This window comes from Mustela nigripes, chromosome 1 (genome assembly GCF_022355385.1).
Source record: "Mustela nigripes isolate SB6536 chromosome 1, MUSNIG.SB6536, whole genome shotgun sequence".
NCBI lineage: Eukaryota > Metazoa > Chordata > Mammalia > Carnivora > Mustelidae > Mustela > Mustela nigripes.
Genome location: NC_081557.1, coordinates 76073826 through 76090765, shown reverse-complemented (window position 1 = coordinate 76090765; position 16940 = coordinate 76073826). Strand labels below are relative to the sequence as shown.

Sequence of the window (16940 nt, the reverse complement as noted above, 5' to 3'; positions counted from 1 at the left end):
GCTCCTTGGGCCTTTACTTCCTTCTGTCCACACTCACTGTGGGTGGCCTCACTGACTGGTGGTTTGTAAACAGCCTCAACATTCATGCTCTCTGATATTTACCTCCAGGCTCACTCAGTGTCCACTCACCTTCTTTCCTGCATGTGACACCAAACTCCCATGACTCTTCTGGGATTCCTCCTGCATTCCGCCGGTAGCAGGAAATGGGCAGTTCTATACTCTGTCTCAGATTAGTTTTGGCTCCTCTCTTTCATATGGCACAGCCACACCATCAGCTGCCTCTCCTGGCTGTACCTCAAACAGGTCCAGAACCTGACCACTTCTCAGTGCCGCAAGGTTTGCTCTTCTGACTCACCATCACCTCCTGCCTGGGTCACAGCATTGGCTGCCTCCCCTAGCCTGCCCTGCCCGCTGTGATTTCTTTACAGGTCAGTTAGATCATGTTGGCCCTTTGCTCCAAACCTTCCAATGGCTCCAGTTACCTTTTCACTCGGGAGAGAAGCCAAAAGCTTTGCCCTGGTTCCCAGAGCCAACATCTTCTGCACCCTCCATCAACTGCGTCCATCCCACCTCCCATCTACCCCTTCCCACCTTGCCAGTCAGTTGCAGGCATACTGGCCTTTTTGCTGATCTTCAAACATGCTAAGTACTCTCCCCATGGGAGCAAGTTCTATTTTCCAGAAAGCTCTGACCCAGGTAAGTGCCTGTCTGCGCACTGCAGCTCTGCTCTGTCCCCTTATCAGGGAGGCTCTTCTGATGGCCCTGGAGAGGAGATCAGCTCCTCCTCAGCTACACTCTGACACCCCCATCTGGCCTCATACTTCTCCTTAGACCAGATCACATCTGAAATACTGTCAGTTTGCCTAGTGTCCATCTGTCTTGTTTCCCAAGGAGGGAAGCACCATGAAGACAAGTGCTCTGGTTTTTCACTGCTCTGTACTAGATCCTAGAATAATGCCCGCCAAATAAATACTTGTTGGATAGTTAAGACAGTTTCTGAGAATAAAGTAAGGCAGGGCTGCAGAAGATTAGGGCTGTTAAAAACCATGTTTGACTTTTAATTTTGGAAACAAATTAAATACAGTTAAATTAAAACAGACCAGATGGTGCAGCTGCATGGGCTCTGCCCTCCCCCACAGGCTCTGTTCTCGGGGCTCTGAGCCCCCAGCCTCACTCCTTTGTGGTGGGGAGCAGGAACAGACTGGGTCTGGGAAACAAATTGTTGTAATGGACCCAGCTCTGATTTGGAAAAAACTCATTCCCAACAAAGATGAAAGCTGCAGTCCACCAGGATTATAATTATAAATAAATACACATGCAGCTAAGAGAGAGGCTATTAGGTGGAAAGAACAGAAATAGCATCTGCCAAAAAAACAAAAACAAAAACCGAGAGAGGATATCCCATTTTGTTGTTCATTATCAATTTCTTGAAAAATGAGTCCTGGGTTTTTGGCTAAGAAGGTGGCCTAAGACCAGCCAGGCTGACCTGAGCATTCAGGGCTGGTTTTGGTGAGTGAGGCAGTGCCGTGCCTGGGCATAAATTCACCCGTTTGGTGGGTGCCCTGTGCACATCTCCTCCCTTCCCTCCTGCACCACCCCACTTGGCTCCGAGGGGTTGATTCCAGAGCCACCATCGAAAGTGTAAGAGTCTGGGGAACGTCTCACAAGGTGTCTCAGGGTTCTCACAGACAGGATCCCACTGGATGGTTTCACAAATGCTGTGGGAAGTTAAATCCATTTCAAAATCGGCAGCCAAGGCTATTTTTTGAATGTTAGGTTGCTGGACTGACTCCTACCCACCCACCCAGGAGTGGGTTCTCAGCAGTCCTCAGACGGGTCCTGTGAGTTTAAACGGGGGGTGGGGGGGGCTGTTAGCATTAAAAAATAAACACCTCTTCAGTAGGCTCAGGCCTTTCCCTTTCCTCCACTTGGGAGGAAAATTGTGCTTCCAACTTTCAGGAGCATGAGTGAGAGAATCAGAAGAGGCCTGTCCCTGTCAGGGGCCTCTCCTGGTACAGGGGGCAACACATGCACACTGTTCTTGCTCTTGGGGGTGGGTAACTGGGGAGAGAGGAGGACAAGCAGCAGGCTTATTCCTCATGCTCTCAACTTAGGGACAAGGGAGGTTTTCGTTCCCATTATGTGTTTAAAATAGAATGATTTTCCAAAGTAGTGTGTGCTCAGGTTTCCTTTCCCGTCAGAGTCCAGATGATCTCTGCCCCTTTCCCACAAATCCTTCTGTTAACCCAAGGCCCTTACCCCTCCCTCCCACCCCTCCCAACCAGAGGAGCTGCCCCTACCTGCCCCTACCTCCCTCTTCTTTCCACCTTGTCCACCCCTGGCTCACGTTAGCCCCTGAGGTCTGTGGTTCTCAAGAGCTCCAGAAAGAGGGCTCCTAACCTCCCCAGTCCCAGCCCAGGCGAGGGGCCCTGGAGCCCAGTGGACAGTGGGGAGGCAGTGTCTAGACAGGAACCTGCATGGTCTTAGTCCAGGTCAGTCCATGACCTGTGCTGGCTCAAGGGCCCACCTCCTTCACTGTACTGGAAGGAGCAGGCTTGGGGATGTGGGGCCAGAGTAAGGGGCTCCACTCCTACCACAGCCTGAGGTATGGGGGAGCCTGATGGCAGGCTCAGGTTCCCCTCATGCAGGGTGGTCATCAGTTGGGATCAAAGACAGACTTATGCTCTGGACATGAGAACCAGAGGAAAGCCAGAGAGGTATGTCTACTTGAGAGCAGCTCTCTGAGGAGGGGAGGGGGTGTTCCTGATGCCTGGGCAGGGGGCTGCTCTCCAGTCTTCAGAATTCCCTGGCCGGATGGCCTGTGCGGTCATGCTGGGCCCCAGGAGCAGGGAGCCAGGGAAGGCCACACTGCACTTGACAGCCGGGGTCTTTTCACCTCTCTCCCAGCCTGGCCTCACTCCAGGGCTTCAGTGCCCATTGCGTCTGCTCCCGCAGGCCCTGTCAGTGCAGGAAGCTCTGGGGAGGCATGCTGGGGCACTGGTTCGCTGGCTGGCATGGCTTGACTAGCAGCTGGGCCCCTGGTCATGCTAGATGGAAGAGAACAACAGGTCTGGGATTTCTGTGCTTTAGGTTCTCCGTCCTTTGTCCTGGCATCAAGCTGGGCTCTCTCTGAAGCTCCCAGAATAGAAAGTAGAATGATGGTGATTCCTTAGGAGTTTGCCTCGGAGGGACCATCAGCCATGGGGAGAAGATGGAAGGCCAGGCACAGGATCTGAGAAGGAGGCTCCTGTGAAGGGGAGAGGAGGAATATGGGTGAGGCTCGATGTGGGGAGGCAGGTGAGGGGCAGCCGTTCTGGCCAAACTTCCTAATCCTGAGCCCCCATCAGAGTTCACCCAGGAGCTCTGCAAAGCCCAACCCTCAGAGTCCTTTGTGGATCCCTTATTGAGAGGCAGGTGGGTTCTTCTGGTGACCAGGTGAGGAGGCAGGGAACAGGGCTCTGGACTGATGGATTTTCAGCCACACTGGTCAAGCTGATTTTTTGGTTCAGAATACAAAGCAGGCAGACTGACACCCTGTGATCTCCTGTGGGCAAGGCAGTTGTGAACATGATAGGAAAGCTGAAGCTTAACTCTGGGACCAGTGGACAGAGGTGTATCCCGCTGTCTGAGCTCTCACCTCTGTAATGACATAGAAAAGCCCACAGAAACTTCCTGACTTGGACAATCAGCTGGCACAATTCACTTCATATAGCTTTTCTGAACACTGTTTCTTAACCTCTAAAATATAGATAGATCCTGTGATCTACTTCCATAGAAAGTTTTAAAGAATCAAATAAAAATAGCAATACCTATATGACTTCTTGGGTACCAAAGATTGTTTCTGGTGCCCCCCAAAACCCATTTTACAGATCAAAAAACAGACTGAGAGAAAGTAAGTTAAGTCAAAGGGTGAAAAGTGGTAGGCCTAGAGGCTGAACTAGGCTCTAGGGTCCCTGCTTTCAGCTCAGCACGACACGGTTACTACTAGGAAACACATGGATGTGCTTGATGAGGTGGAGGCAGGGAGCGAGGGGTCCCTGTCACAGAAGCATGGCTGAAGACCACAGGGGAAGACAGAGCCTCGGAGAAAGAGTCTACATAGCACCACCCTGCAACGGGACTGGAGCTGTGGCCAAGATAATAGCAGTAATGACAGAAGGCTGTCATGAGGCCATGTCTAGAAGGTGAGGCCTTCCAAGGAGCTGGTGGCAGAAGGACCCAGCTGTGTGACGGAAGTTGGTTCTTGTGAACTTCCAGGTGGCACAACGGGACGAGGACTTTAGCCATGCCCCTTCCGCGGTCTTCTGTGGGCAGGCAGTTGTGAACATGATAGGAAAGCTGAGGCTAGGCCCCTTCCGCTCTTGCCCCCTTCTGCCCTGTCCTCCCACAATTAAAAACGAGAGGAAAAGCCTCTGCAGATTTATTCTGCATCCAAACTTGATGTGCATCGAGTGTGTGGTTTACCCTCGTCCCTGCCATACCTGAATCCTGGGGTTCAGATCTCCACAGCAGGGTCAGTGAAGCCTTTTTTCCCCTCATTCACCAGCACTGGCTTCTCTGTCCGTGTGTGCCAGACCAGGATCTGTGTGTCCAGAGACATGAAACAGCATGCGGCAGGCCCCCCTGACCTCAGCCCACCACCTCCCTGCTCTCTCCTACGCTTTGCGAGTACTTTTCCTGCCCCTCCTGTTCTGACCCCGTTCCATCAAGATTTTCTCTATTATTATTCCCACCTACCTCCCCCACCCCCACATTCTTGCTGTTTGTACATATGAGGCATTCAAAATATCTGTTGGAAACAAAAGGTGTATAGCTACAGAAAATAGATCAGTTCCAAAACCTCTTGCTTTTTGTCTTCCCCTGTATTTCTTCATAGGTCTCTCCAGAGAGGGAAGAATTTCTTCAGGAGGATTCGGATCAAACTAGTGATAGTTTAGGCCCTAGCTGGAGAATTCCAAACCAGAAGTGGTGTGTGCCTGTCCACGTGCATGCATGCGTGTGTGCACCCATGCATGTGTGTGCATGTACCCAGGCAGGCACGTGTTCGTACATATGTGCACACACTTCTGGCAGGGCGGTTGCAGAGCTTTGCTGTGTGGAGGTTTTGGGGGAAAGGTAACCCTTGGCCCTGCTCACTGACCCTCTCTATTTCCCTGCTTCACTTTAGTGTGACAGCCTTGGGTGGGATAAACTACCTTCCTAGGAGGGTGTTCTAGGAAGGCATGGCTCTAGGCTGGTCCTTTGCGGGGCTGTTTTGAGGTCTTTATTTCCTTCCCTCTGATCTAAAGGAGGGTTTGGATGGGCTGGAAAAAGCTTGCATTATAGGTGTCAGTTCTGGGAGGGTTTACCTTGGTGCAGTTGGCTGCCTTGGGCTCCAGGTCATTGAGGGTAACAAGTTCTCGGAGGAGGCTGCTTTCTTGGTAGCCTCCTTTCACACCACGCAGCTTGAAGTAGGCCTGGCTACGCTGTAGAATGAGCCTCAGGTTGATGGCAAATCCAGCCATGTCTATTGCAAATGGTCGGTGTGGGTCGAACACTGTCTTCCAGCCGACCACCTTCCCTGCCCCGTTGACCCGTGGGGCCTCGTACCGAAGGCCACCAACGAAGGCAACGGGCCACACAGACACCCTCCTGGTGCTGCGCATCTACAAGAGGGGATCCAGAGTCAGGGCAGGTGGCACTGCTGATGGGGAATGGAACCTGTCCCCAGAGAAGGGGAACTCGATTAACTCTATGCAGACAGGCCATCTGAAGCCGTACCAGGGGATCCAGCCCAGCCCTGTCTCCAGATGCATTCTCCACGGGGGGCACCTATAGGGAAACCTGCCTCACTGCAAACAAGGCCTGACCTCTCACCCAGCTGACATGCTTCTTCTCTGCAAGACTTGCAGTCCAGCTTCCTCTCCTGCAAAACCTCCATCTTTCCAATTTAGAGTCTAGAATGACTCCTTCCCCTGCCCCAGACTTATGACTCACAAACACCAAGGACAAGCTGTTCCACATAGAATGACCCCACTCGAGGCCTTTACTGAGACAATGCTTCTAAGGCCAAGACTTTGGTCTAAGAACTTCACCACCACCAACTTTCTTCCCTTTAACTAGTGGTGACAAATGAGACTTGCGAGTTTTCTTCATCTCTTCCCTGGTTACCCGCAGTCTACACGGACCCCAATTGGCACTGGCACCCGCATCCTCCCCCCGCCCCCACCCCCAACCCGGCCAAACCCCAAGTTTTCTCTATGTACCCATTCCAAAGGGCCCCTCAGGAAGAGTCCCGGGGCCCCACACCAGAGGCCCTGAGCCGGCATCCTCCCCACCACTTCCCCGCCTTCTGCCCCGTCCCACACCTCCTCAAAGAGCTCCAGACTGTAGGTGTTGTCGTCGTCGGCGAAGTACACCACGCCCGGCTGGCTGGAGTTGCGCGGGAAAGTCTCACGCAGCCAGCGCAGGGCCAGGTTGCGCTGCATGGTACCCCGCGGGATGCGCGGGTCGCGGGCGTCGCCGCGCAGCTTGTAGTTGCGGGGCGTCTCCACGTGCAGATGCGTGTAGTTGAGGCCGGTGTCGCGCAGCAGGCGTGCGGTTAGCGGGGTCCGGCGCGGCGCGTCCTCCACCACCAGCCAGTGCAGGTTGGGCACGTGCAGCAGCGTGTTGGCCATGCGCGTCAGCTCAGCCTTCTGCACCGGGCGGCTGTAGGTGGGCGTCACCACGTGGATGGTGGGCAGTGTGTCCGACCACGGCGGGGGCCGTGTATACACGTACTCCGTGCGCACTACCTCCACGATGTCACGGTCCGACATGCAGTATTCCCGGGGGTCAGCACCCGGGGGCGCGTCGCGCCGGGGGTCACTGCCGTCATCTGTGGGGTTGGGAGACACACGGTGTGGGGACGGACCGCGCAGGCCTGGCTCTGGCCTCAGGTACTGGGCAGGAGGCCACCCGTCCCGCTAAGACAAACCTCTCCTCCACTCCTGCAGGATTGTCATCCGAAACCTGCCTGGGGCTCTAGCTTTTAAGCTAAGAGAGAAAGCTGCATCCTTGGAATTCTCTCGGGCATTTTCCTAGTTCTGACTCCTGAAAGGGCACAGAAATAACCTCTTCCTCCTTCTCACATTTGACAGCTCTGTAGCTATTTGAGCGTGGCTGGCCAAATTCCAAGACTGCCTTCCCACTTCTGAAATGTTTTGGGTTTTATATGACACAGTGTCGGGATGCTGCCCACTCTAGTGCTTTGCCCTCCCCATCTGGCCAGAGCTGCCTGCGCTTGCCCCCTGCACTGGTGTAGCTGCCACAGAGGCCCAGCCCAGCCTTAGGATTTTTCTAGCCACATCACACTGTGGACTCGATGAGCCTGACTTTGGCTCAGCCCCATTTTTCACAAATTTCTACTTAAGTGGGGCCACCCCCTTCCTGGTCTTATGAAACCTGGTGTAGAATTTCATCCTTAAGTATCACATTTCCTTCCAGGGTTATGCCTATGGTTGTCAGGATAATTGTGAATCCTGAACTCATTGTTTGTACTTTTAGATGTTCTTAAATTTTGGCCTACACCAAAAGACAGAGTGGAAACCTAGGTTTAGCTCTTCTGCTGCTTCCATGTCAATCTCCCTATCTGTACATTCTGGACTCATTCAACCGTCTGGAAGATTAGCTGTACCACTGACCCCAGCTGTGCTAACATCCTTCTAGCGTATAAGCGTTACTCCCCGAGACACCACGAGGGACAGTGTGTGGAACCTTGCAGAGCCCTGGCCTCTGGTGAAACACTCACAGCCACGGGGAACCCATTCCTTCCTGAAGGCAACCTGTTCTGGCTGGGGCAGCTCTAAACCAACATTTTTCTAGATCCTGGACATTTTCCTCATTACTGATGCTAGTAGTTCTATCAAGAGGGGAAATCAGGGCCATTGGTATTCTTGCTTTTAATGAGCCCCTCCTCTACAAGTTAAGTCTTTTTGTTTGAACAACTGTGTGGCCCTCACTGCTCTCACAGCATCTCAGCAGGAGGTGGTAAAAGTCAAAGGACATACTTCGGAATCTGAATGCCTGGGCTCAGACTCTGTTCAGTTCTATCATTAACTACTGCCCTTGGGGAGATTCCTCAGCTTCTGATGCCTCAATGTTAGCAACTGTAGTATGGAGCTAATAATAGCATTGACTTTACTGAGTTACTCTAGGACTAAGTCAATATACGTAAAAGACTCAGAACACTGCTAGGCATGTTCTCTTTCCTCGTGTGTAGAGCGAGAACAGTTGCCAGCCCTGTGTCTGCATGGCTTCACGCAGCCAGAGAAGGGATGAAAGAAGCATTCTCACCATGGGGTAGAGGTATGGTCCTAGAGAGGATGCTGGGAGTCAGCCATTGTCACCTCTCCTCTTCCCATCACTGTCAGCAGATGGGGTGTGTATGGTGCTTGTATGAGGTGTGCCGCTGGGCTCTGGGAGGTGGTACCAGCTCTGGCTCTTAGGGAGTTCACACAGGTCAACAGTACAATAAGACATACAGTGATGGAACCTGCAACTGGGGCAGGAGACACCATGCCCCCAAGGGTGTGAACGCACATGTCAGGAGAATGGCTCAGCCTCTGTTGATCAAAGTCGACATTTTGGAAGGGTTTTGGGGTCAAACTGGGAAAACAACAAAGTTGAGGTAAGAGAGATGGGTGTTGGGGATTCTGATCAAGATATATAAGGGTTTATTTATTCTGCAGTCAGTGAAACTGAGGCATGGGAAGAAAGATTCAAAGCCATCTTACCCACTTTTTCTTCCATTTAAGTCCTCCCAAACAGGTGGGTCTGGGCCCTGGGAAGGTTCTCTATGCCTTCTGACCTGGCCACAGTGTGATCTTAGCCCTTTGTGCTGTCTTCAGGGCTTCTGCAATGTCTGAGTCACAAAGGCCTCCCAGCCACCCTGACATGATTTCAGAGGCTTTCGTTCAGCCCCTCTTGGTATACTCAGGAGACAGAATGCCAGCTCCACAACCCCAGGCAGCAGCATCGGTGCTTAGCAAAACATTCGGACACCTCTGACCCTAGAGCTCTGCCAAGAATGGAATCCACATGATATTATGTCACTTTGCATATGGTAGCTTTCACCCTTCTGGAATGATGTGGTTGTGGGATAACAATTCCAAAATGAAGAGCACCAAAGATAGATGGTGGAGGATAAATGTCAGGAGAGGCTCTAAGTGCTCAGCATTGGGCAGTGAGAATTCCTTGATCTTCAGCCTGGAAAGTCTTCCTCATGGAAGCTTCAGGAACTGCTGGGGCTGAGCAGGACCCACTGCATACCTGTGAAGCAGCCTGGCTTGTGACTAGGATTTTTGACTACTGACGGCATCCAAATCACTTGGGCTTATGAGCTCCATGTTAGATCTGCAGGCCCTACCCTGGATCCAATGGCTCTTTGGGATGGGCCTGGGTGCTTTTTTATTTTATCCTGTAATGTGATGTACGTTTCAATAGGATAACTGCTGCCTTAGAGGATTGAGGCTGTGTGTGCATGGAGTACACTGGAGGGTAGAAGAGTGTGAGATGAGAGACCAAGGAATGAGGGGACAGGCTAGATGAAGGGCACTTCGAAGGGGCCAGGCACAGGGAGCCCAGTATGAGAAGGAAAGGCAGCCTGGTGGGAAGTCTCTGGACTCAGAGCCAGGAGAACCTCGTTCCAGCCTGTTCATTCACGAGTGCTTTGTGGGACTTTTTCTCTAACCAGGCCTATTTTCACTAGGTAGGACTGGGTAGGTCAGAGTTGCCTAAGCAGGAAAAAGAACCAAACATTATGCTCTCCCTGAAGAGTTTTAAAACACAGGCCAGAAATCCTGTCCATTCATCCTTCGCTACCCACAGCTGAGAGCAACCAATTCTTACACGTCCTGAGACTGGATGCAGAGTTGTGTGTGGGGTCTCTGCATGTGTGTCTCTGTACATGTCTCTGTGCATGTGTGTGTGTTTCTGGGCATACATATGTGTGGGGATATTCTTCATATTCCCAAAGGGACCAAGACATCCCTAAAGGTAAGGTCATTGACCTCCCAGCTGCCTAATAAATGAAACCATGAGCTCCATCGTTGTTGGTTGTGGTCATTCTTAAAACAGAAGCCTGGCTGGGACTTGGGGCCAGAGGTTGGGGGGGCTCACCCTTGTGCGTGGTGAGCAGAGGCGCGATGGTGCTCTGGTGCCACACGGTGACAAGTAGTGTCCAGGGCAGTACGATGAGGACAATCGCAAGGATGTCCCGTCTTTTCGGCATCTCCAAGGCTGACTGGGCCCACAGCTCCTCGTTACCTGAGTGGTGGCAAGGTCAGGAGAAGGGTGGCCCCAGGGGCGACGGCAGCAGACAGTGGTGAGCACAGGGGAGAAAAGAATAGGAATGGGCCGGGCAGGCCAGGCACAGGGAGAGCAGAGAAGCCGAATGTTGGCTAGCAGGTCTTACCAGCACTCACAACCCACCCATTGCGGAAGCAGGTTTGCGGAGTCTGGCCAGACCAGAGACTGAGAAGGGGTGGCTGTCCAAGGGCACGATCAGGAACCCTGTGAAGTGGACACCTGCAAGAGAGAGCAGAACAGGATGGCCAGAGACCTGGGGCCTTGCTGTGGGGCTCACAGCATTGGGGTCTTCCCAGTGGAGTGTGGATTGCCATCTCCCTGAGGACTGCCCCAGCTTGCCTGCCTGAATGAAATGAACTTCTGTCCCCCCCAGGCATGGGGACATGGTGGTGCCCAGTTACATGATTCAGCAGGGCACAGAAGTTACGGGCATGACCTTGAGACACACGTGCCTTGTTTTAAATCCCAACTCTGCCACCAATAAGCCATATGCTCTTTACCAAGTTATGGGTGCTCTCTGCGCCTCTCTGTTTTCTCATCTGTGAAACGGGGTATGATCACTACCTATTTCACAAGGTTTTGAGAATTAAATCAGTTCATACCCACAAAGGCCACAGAATGGCGTCTGGTACCTTGAGTGAGTAACTCAAGACCTGTTAGCTACTCTGATGTCCACATGTGTCCAGATGGTTTCTTTCATAGCCTAGATAAAGGGGTCAACTTTGGGGTGAGGGCCAACAAAAGATGTTTTTGGGGAGAGGCCCCAGAAGGAAACGCAGCAAGTGCCTTCCCTTTGTCAACATCACGTTGGGAATTTTTGTGAATTTCACATGGCTTGGATATCAGCAAGGTGAAGAGGGTCCCTGTTGAGGCTGCCATATGCTGAGGAGACAGCACTTACAATGCAAACAACGGGGTTCCAGGAGAGATTCCCTTTCTGTAAGTAGGATGAGCCCGGTAGCCTCAGTTCTGCAGAGTGAGTGTCTGTCAGCAGCATCCTTCTCTGGGCCTTGTCTTGTGTGACAAGGACAGTAGGCACAGAGCCCTCGTGACCACTGTGGAGACTGTCACACCCTATTCTCTGCTTTCCTTTCTCCTTCTGTGCTGAGCCCTGTGCAAGATGCAGGATGCAGGCAGCCCTTGGCTGGTTCTGGCATGCCTACTGCCTCTAGCGCCCAGCCCTGGGCAGTGATATGCCTTGGAAATGGCAGCTGCCTAGTCCAGCCCCAGTAGCACATGTTCTCCCCCTCTGGCAGTGTCAAGAGCCAAGGTCAAGGAGAACCTCTGTCCGACCCCCACCCACCCAGCTTGGGAAACAGTGTGTTTTCCTCTCCTTGTCTGGTCCTCTCTCCAAATAGGTTTGTCACCTTGTGGAAGAAGTATGTCTTCCAGTGAAGAGCACCGCTGTTTCAGCCAGCACGTCCCCGCCAGCCACCTACCTACGAGAGACCTGCTCTCCCTCCACCATTTCCTTGGAGGCAGGTGGTAAACAGGTGGCCCTACCTTCCTCAGGGAAATGGAAAGTCCCCCAGGCTGAAACGTTACAGGCAGGGACAAACGATGTGGACACAGAGCAGGGAGAATAATTCTAAAACTCCTCTTTCATGGCCCCCATCAGGTGACAGAACCCAATGTCCTACCCCAGGAGGCTTATCTGGTTCTTGTGTGCTCAGTAGGACGAAGTGGGGTGACCTCTTGCCACCCCCAGCCTGCGCCCCCAACTCCAAGGCCACGGACAAGGCTACAAAGAGCTGAGTCAAGGCCTCAGTTTGGCTGGGTGATCTCAGGCCACATTTGATGGAGGACAGGGGAGCTCCTAGGAGGCCTGGTTGGGAGAGTTCCTTCGGATTCTTAGTGATTAAAAAAGAAGCTTTTCCAAATGTCCTTCATCTTGGGGAGGGTTAAGTCCAGGGTGGAGAAAGCACCAGAGAGGCAAGCTCTGGGCCAATCTACTGCATGCAAATTCAGCCTGCTCAGTGCCTGCACTTGCCTGCTTTTAAATTTTCCCCCTCTGGGGAGCCCCTTACCCCAAGCCTCCTACCTCTGGCACTTGCTCAACCTCCCCAAGCTTGTCTGCTTGGGCTGTCGTTCGTAATAACAAGCTGTTAGGCAGCACTTGGTGATGTTCAGAAATGACACTCAACACATTACACTCAATCCTCATGGCACCTCTGACCACAGCTACCGTTGTAACCCCATTTCACAAGGAAGTCATTGAGGCCAGAGAAGATCAGTGCTTGTCCAAGGCTGTAATCAGGTCATGGTAAAGCCAGACCTAAGTGCTGATCCTTTGCCCCCACGCTGTCAGTGGGACTATAGGAAGAGAGGTTCCAGGTCCCAGAGCCTCAAAGCCGGCTCAGGTGCAGGGTGAGCACAGGTCTACACAAAGACCCTGGCCTAGAGCTGCTTCAGAGCCAACCTTCTTTGCAAAAGCTGCCTCCACCGTGGGGTCCAAGAATTTCCCTGGAGGTGGGAGCAGGAAGCGGGTTCTGGGGTTAGGATGTAGGCAAGGGTGTAAGGGGGCTCTGGAGATAATTTTGATCCCATCTAGTCTTTTTGGTCAAAACATTTATGAAAGGAAAGGGAGGAGGGAATGAGGGAGAAAAGCTCTAAAAATAAACTTAGCAATAAACCCAGTTGTGCATTAATTACTCTGGAAGCCATTATGGCTTGAAAACCCCATAACTTTAATGGAGGCTATTATAAGCATAGTAGCAAAATCGTGGAGCTCATTACCAGGCAGTTATTAAGCCGCACAGAGCCCTCAGCCTTGGAGAAAGTTGGCTGGCCAGCAGGGGGCAGGTTTGTGGAAAGTGGGACCTGGGGCAGGGGAGGGTCCTGGGAGTTGCACCTACTCCTACCCCAGACCTGGGCTTGGGTGGGAGATGGCAGTGCAGGGATGACCACCTCGCCACAGCCTGCTCTTCTGCTTGTGCCTTGGGGGGAGGGCAGTAGCTTGCCCGTGGGTGCAGGCTCAGACCTCGGAATTCCTCTGGGCCCTCACTGGCTAGGGCACGAGAATCAACACAAAGATGGAACAGGTGCTTGGCCACACCCAGAGGCCAGCAGAGGGGAGGAGGCAAGGTCAGGAAGAGTGGGTTGCCTGAGGAAGCGTTGAGTGGAGGCTGTGAGGGGTGGCTGATGGGAAACTGCAGGGGCCTTGCTGGGGCCGTGACTCTCCATCTGACCCTGGTCACCCCTGTCCGTGACCAGCTTCAACCTGAGGTTGAGACCGTTAGGCCTCTGTGACAAAGAAGAAATGCCTTATGTGGGAAAAGTGGGGCCAGGTGGGCATTCAAGGCAGGAAGCCAAACTAACAACTTTGTATGGAACATAGTCATGATTTAATAGCTACGGAGAGTGTCCATGTCTGGGAAGACCTATTTATAAGAAGTTGTCTCTGGGGTTAAGGGTGTCATGGTCTGTGTATGAGAACCAGGGGCCATCTGGGATCCTGAAGGAAGTGCCCAAGAATGGGACAGAGACAGTCAGGCGGAGCAGGAGATGCTGGGCCTGGGGAGGCAGAGCTGGAGGCCAGGTTGGCTTCAAGGCTGAATGATTCCAAGTGGATAGAAAGGCTTCCTCCTGAGCCTACAGGTGTTCAAACGAAAACCACATCAATGCCCCTAGTCCCTGAAGAGGAGCGTTATTTAATTACATTCAACAAATATTAACTCAGCATCTGTAGTGGGCAGGCACTGCGTCAGGTTCTATCGGCAAAGCAAAGCAGCAGCATGGGGGAGGGAGGTAGGGGCTTCCTTCCAGGATCTCCCAGCCCAGAGAGAGGGAGGTAGGGACTTTACACAGGTGTCTTTGAGGCTCCCTTAACAACACTCAGGGTGACGTGTGATGAGTACTCATGTTGCAGAGTGCATGTGTGCGCACGTGTGTGTGTGTGTGCGCGTGTCTGATGGAGTTTAGTTACAAACAAGCTCAGAAACAATCCAAGTCACTTGTCTCTGGAGGATGTTAAAGCCATGTCACCCAATAAGACTGGGAACAGTAATTGGCTAGTCAAAGGAATACATTAAAGTGAAGAGTCCTTCAAAATACGCACATATGATATATGTTTCAACTTAAGTAACTTTTAAAGTGCCAAGAGCTCAATAGGTGATGTTTTCCCAGGACTGCCCTGTATGTGGTTACTTTCCCCAAATCCAAACCACTCAGCACTGGCTAGCTTGTTTTGACACAGGGCCTTAGCCTTTCCTAGGAGCCAGGAGACAGCTGAGGTGAGTTCCATGTTGCCTTTCTGACATCTTCCTCACCACCACGCACTGCCTGTGCCCTCCAGTGCTGATGTCTTTGAAGTGGTCCAGGCCCTGAAGGATACCTGGTGAGCAATTCAAGTGCTGTACCCTCTAAGATTTTTTTTATGACATTTTTTATGACACACATCTTCACCTAATTTGGAGAACTTTCCCCCTGGAGTCATCTTATGCAGTCTTTTGAGAGCATTCAACTTAGTTTTCATAGAGACAACACATTTATTTCTTTGCAATATGTGGTTCCTATAATATCCTATGATGGTGACAGCAAGCATGACCATTGTAAACAGGCTGGGAGCAATCATTATGGCCTCTCCGTAAGCATGCGGCTCAGCTGGTACAAGCTGCCAGAGGGGAGGTCCAGCACCATGCTTCCACAGGCAGCCATTCCTGTGCTTTACAGATGGGGTGGAGAACATCAGTTACGTGCGCAGTCAGTCGAGGAAAGGCTTGTTAAGAGAGCTTCTGCTGCATGTGTGAGGGGAAAAAGCTGTCCTCTGTCATCTGGGAGCCTGAGACACTGGGGCTGAGAGGCAGATGCTGAGGCCTCCCCACACAGAAGCACAGCCAGCCTGACTGGTCTGGACCCAGAAGGAGGGGGTGGGTGGGCGGAGAGAGCTAGGGCAGCCAGAGTGACTAGGGAAGGCACCAGACCTTTGAGCATGGGAACAGGGATGTGGCTACAGGAGGCAGAGAGATGGGAAATTTTAAAAGAAGATAGTGGGAGGGATGCTGGTCAAGGCTCTATCTAGCATTACCCTTTAGCCCCAGACAGCGCGCCTCTCAAAGAGAGGCACAGACTTTGTCCCTGAGACCCGCAGGAGCCCCTAATGGGATCAAGGGATTAGTATTGATTCTGCTGCCACTGCTCAGGAAAAGCCCAATGCCAGAGCTAATCAGCACCTGGGCCAGTCAATCCATACTTCATTAACCCAGCCCCAGTCTTCTGCCCCACGACCCGGTCCCGGCTACCCCCACTCTCCATCCCCCAACCTGGCCCTGGCTTCCAGCCACCAGCTCCTGCTGGGGAAGGGGCAGCACACAGGCATTGGACACTCATCGGGGGAGTGTCCAAGGAGCTGCAGTGAGCAGGCTTCCTGCTCCTCTTCTTCCTCTCTTGTCCCCATGACCTCAGAAAACGTGAAGTGAGGTCCTGTGGGACACCTGGTTGGGACTGTAAGCCTTCCCTGTAACAGCCTAATGCTGGGCCAACAGGATTCATCTTCCTTTGATCTTCCCAACAGCCCTGTGAGGAAGGCAGGAAAACTGTATCCCTATTTTATCTTCAAGGGAACGGAGGCTTAGATGGGCTATGTGACTGGCCCAGGGCTGAGTCGGCTGCTAGCAGAGCTCCCGCTCAGGCCTTTGGACTCTGAATCAGCGTGCCCCTCCAGGTCCATGCAGCTCGCCTCACTTCAGACCTGGTGCTTGCCTCCTGCCTTCTCCACCCGGCACTTCGGCCCCAGGGACGGCTTCCTGAGCTTGCTGGGGCCCACCACTGGCCTGCTGTCCTGGTGGTCAGGCCCAGGGCCCCAGGAGGAGCTCCCTCATCCTGCCTTCATGGTGCATCACTGAGGAGAGGAAGATCCAGGCCCTGGGGAGGTCTGTGTCCTGCCTTGGGGCCCAGCCACTGCTGGCTTTCGCTCCCGGGTACTTCTGAAAGGAAGGAAGGCATGGATTCCATATCTTCCCCCATCTTGTCCCTTTCTAGCTAGGAAAACCAATCCAAGCGCTTGGGCAGAAAGAAGAGTTCATTCATTTCAGGCTTGGCATAAAGCATACGCTTTGTTTTCTTCCAGCCCAGCAGTGTCAGAAAATGCAACTTATGGTTTGTTTCTTTTAGGTAACTCCTTTGTTTTTCTTTTTGGTTTTTCTGAAATAGCCTTTGAATTCAGTAAGAAATAAAAATTGGGGTTTGGTTTCGCGTGGTACTTTGCAAAGCCAAGTCCATTCTGGTTCATTGCATAATAAGAGATGGTCCCCAGCGGGTTTCACTGAAGTTCCTTGAATTGTGTAGCTTGTGGGCTTCAGGCAGGGAGGCGTTACACATCCCAGAGCCTCCTCCAGGCAGGAGGCCCTTAGAGAAAAAAAAAATGCTTTATTTTGTGGGGACATTGGTTGCTACTTTCAGTTGTGGCCTGCAGAGGCTGGGGCCCAAGCACACAGATGACCAGCTTGTTCCCTCAAGAGTGGGGACAGCAGGGAGTGCACAGTGGCCTGGGAGACAGCCTGTTGAAGGACACAGGCCTGATGGAGGGTTGTGGAGAGTTGGGCAGTGGCCCAAGGCCCATGGGGCACCCCCGTTCAGAGCTAGCCTACGGCAGGATGTGAGGGCTAAAAGCGGAG

At 52.5% G+C, this 16940-nt stretch overlaps 1 protein-coding gene across 5 annotated transcripts in view; it reads right to left on the bottom strand.

Moving 5' to 3' along the window:
• Positions 1-1028: 1028 nt before the first annotated feature.
• Positions 1029-16940, bottom strand: part of B3GAT1 (beta-1,3-glucuronyltransferase 1) — a 30099-nt gene continuing 14187 nt past the window's right edge. The window contains exons 2-7 of one of the 5 annotated variants that reach the window (XM_059413361.1): positions 10433-10545; positions 10138-10284; positions 6348-6856; positions 5349-5645; positions 4482-4582; positions 1029-3247 (exon numbers count right to left, since the gene is read on the bottom strand). In XM_059413361.1, the coding sequence (XP_059269344.1) occupies positions 4496-4582; positions 5349-5645; positions 6348-6856; positions 10138-10249 (1005 nt within the window). In that variant the 5' untranslated portion in view covers positions 10250-10284; positions 10433-10545 and the 3' untranslated portion in view covers positions 1029-3247; positions 4482-4495. Of the gene's footprint in view, positions 3248-4481; positions 4583-5348; positions 5646-6347; positions 6857-8313; positions 8519-10137; positions 10285-10432; positions 10546-16940 lie in introns of those variants that run through there. The other 4 variants (XM_059413328.1, XM_059413336.1, XM_059413352.1 and 1 more) reach the window with 4 other exon arrangements.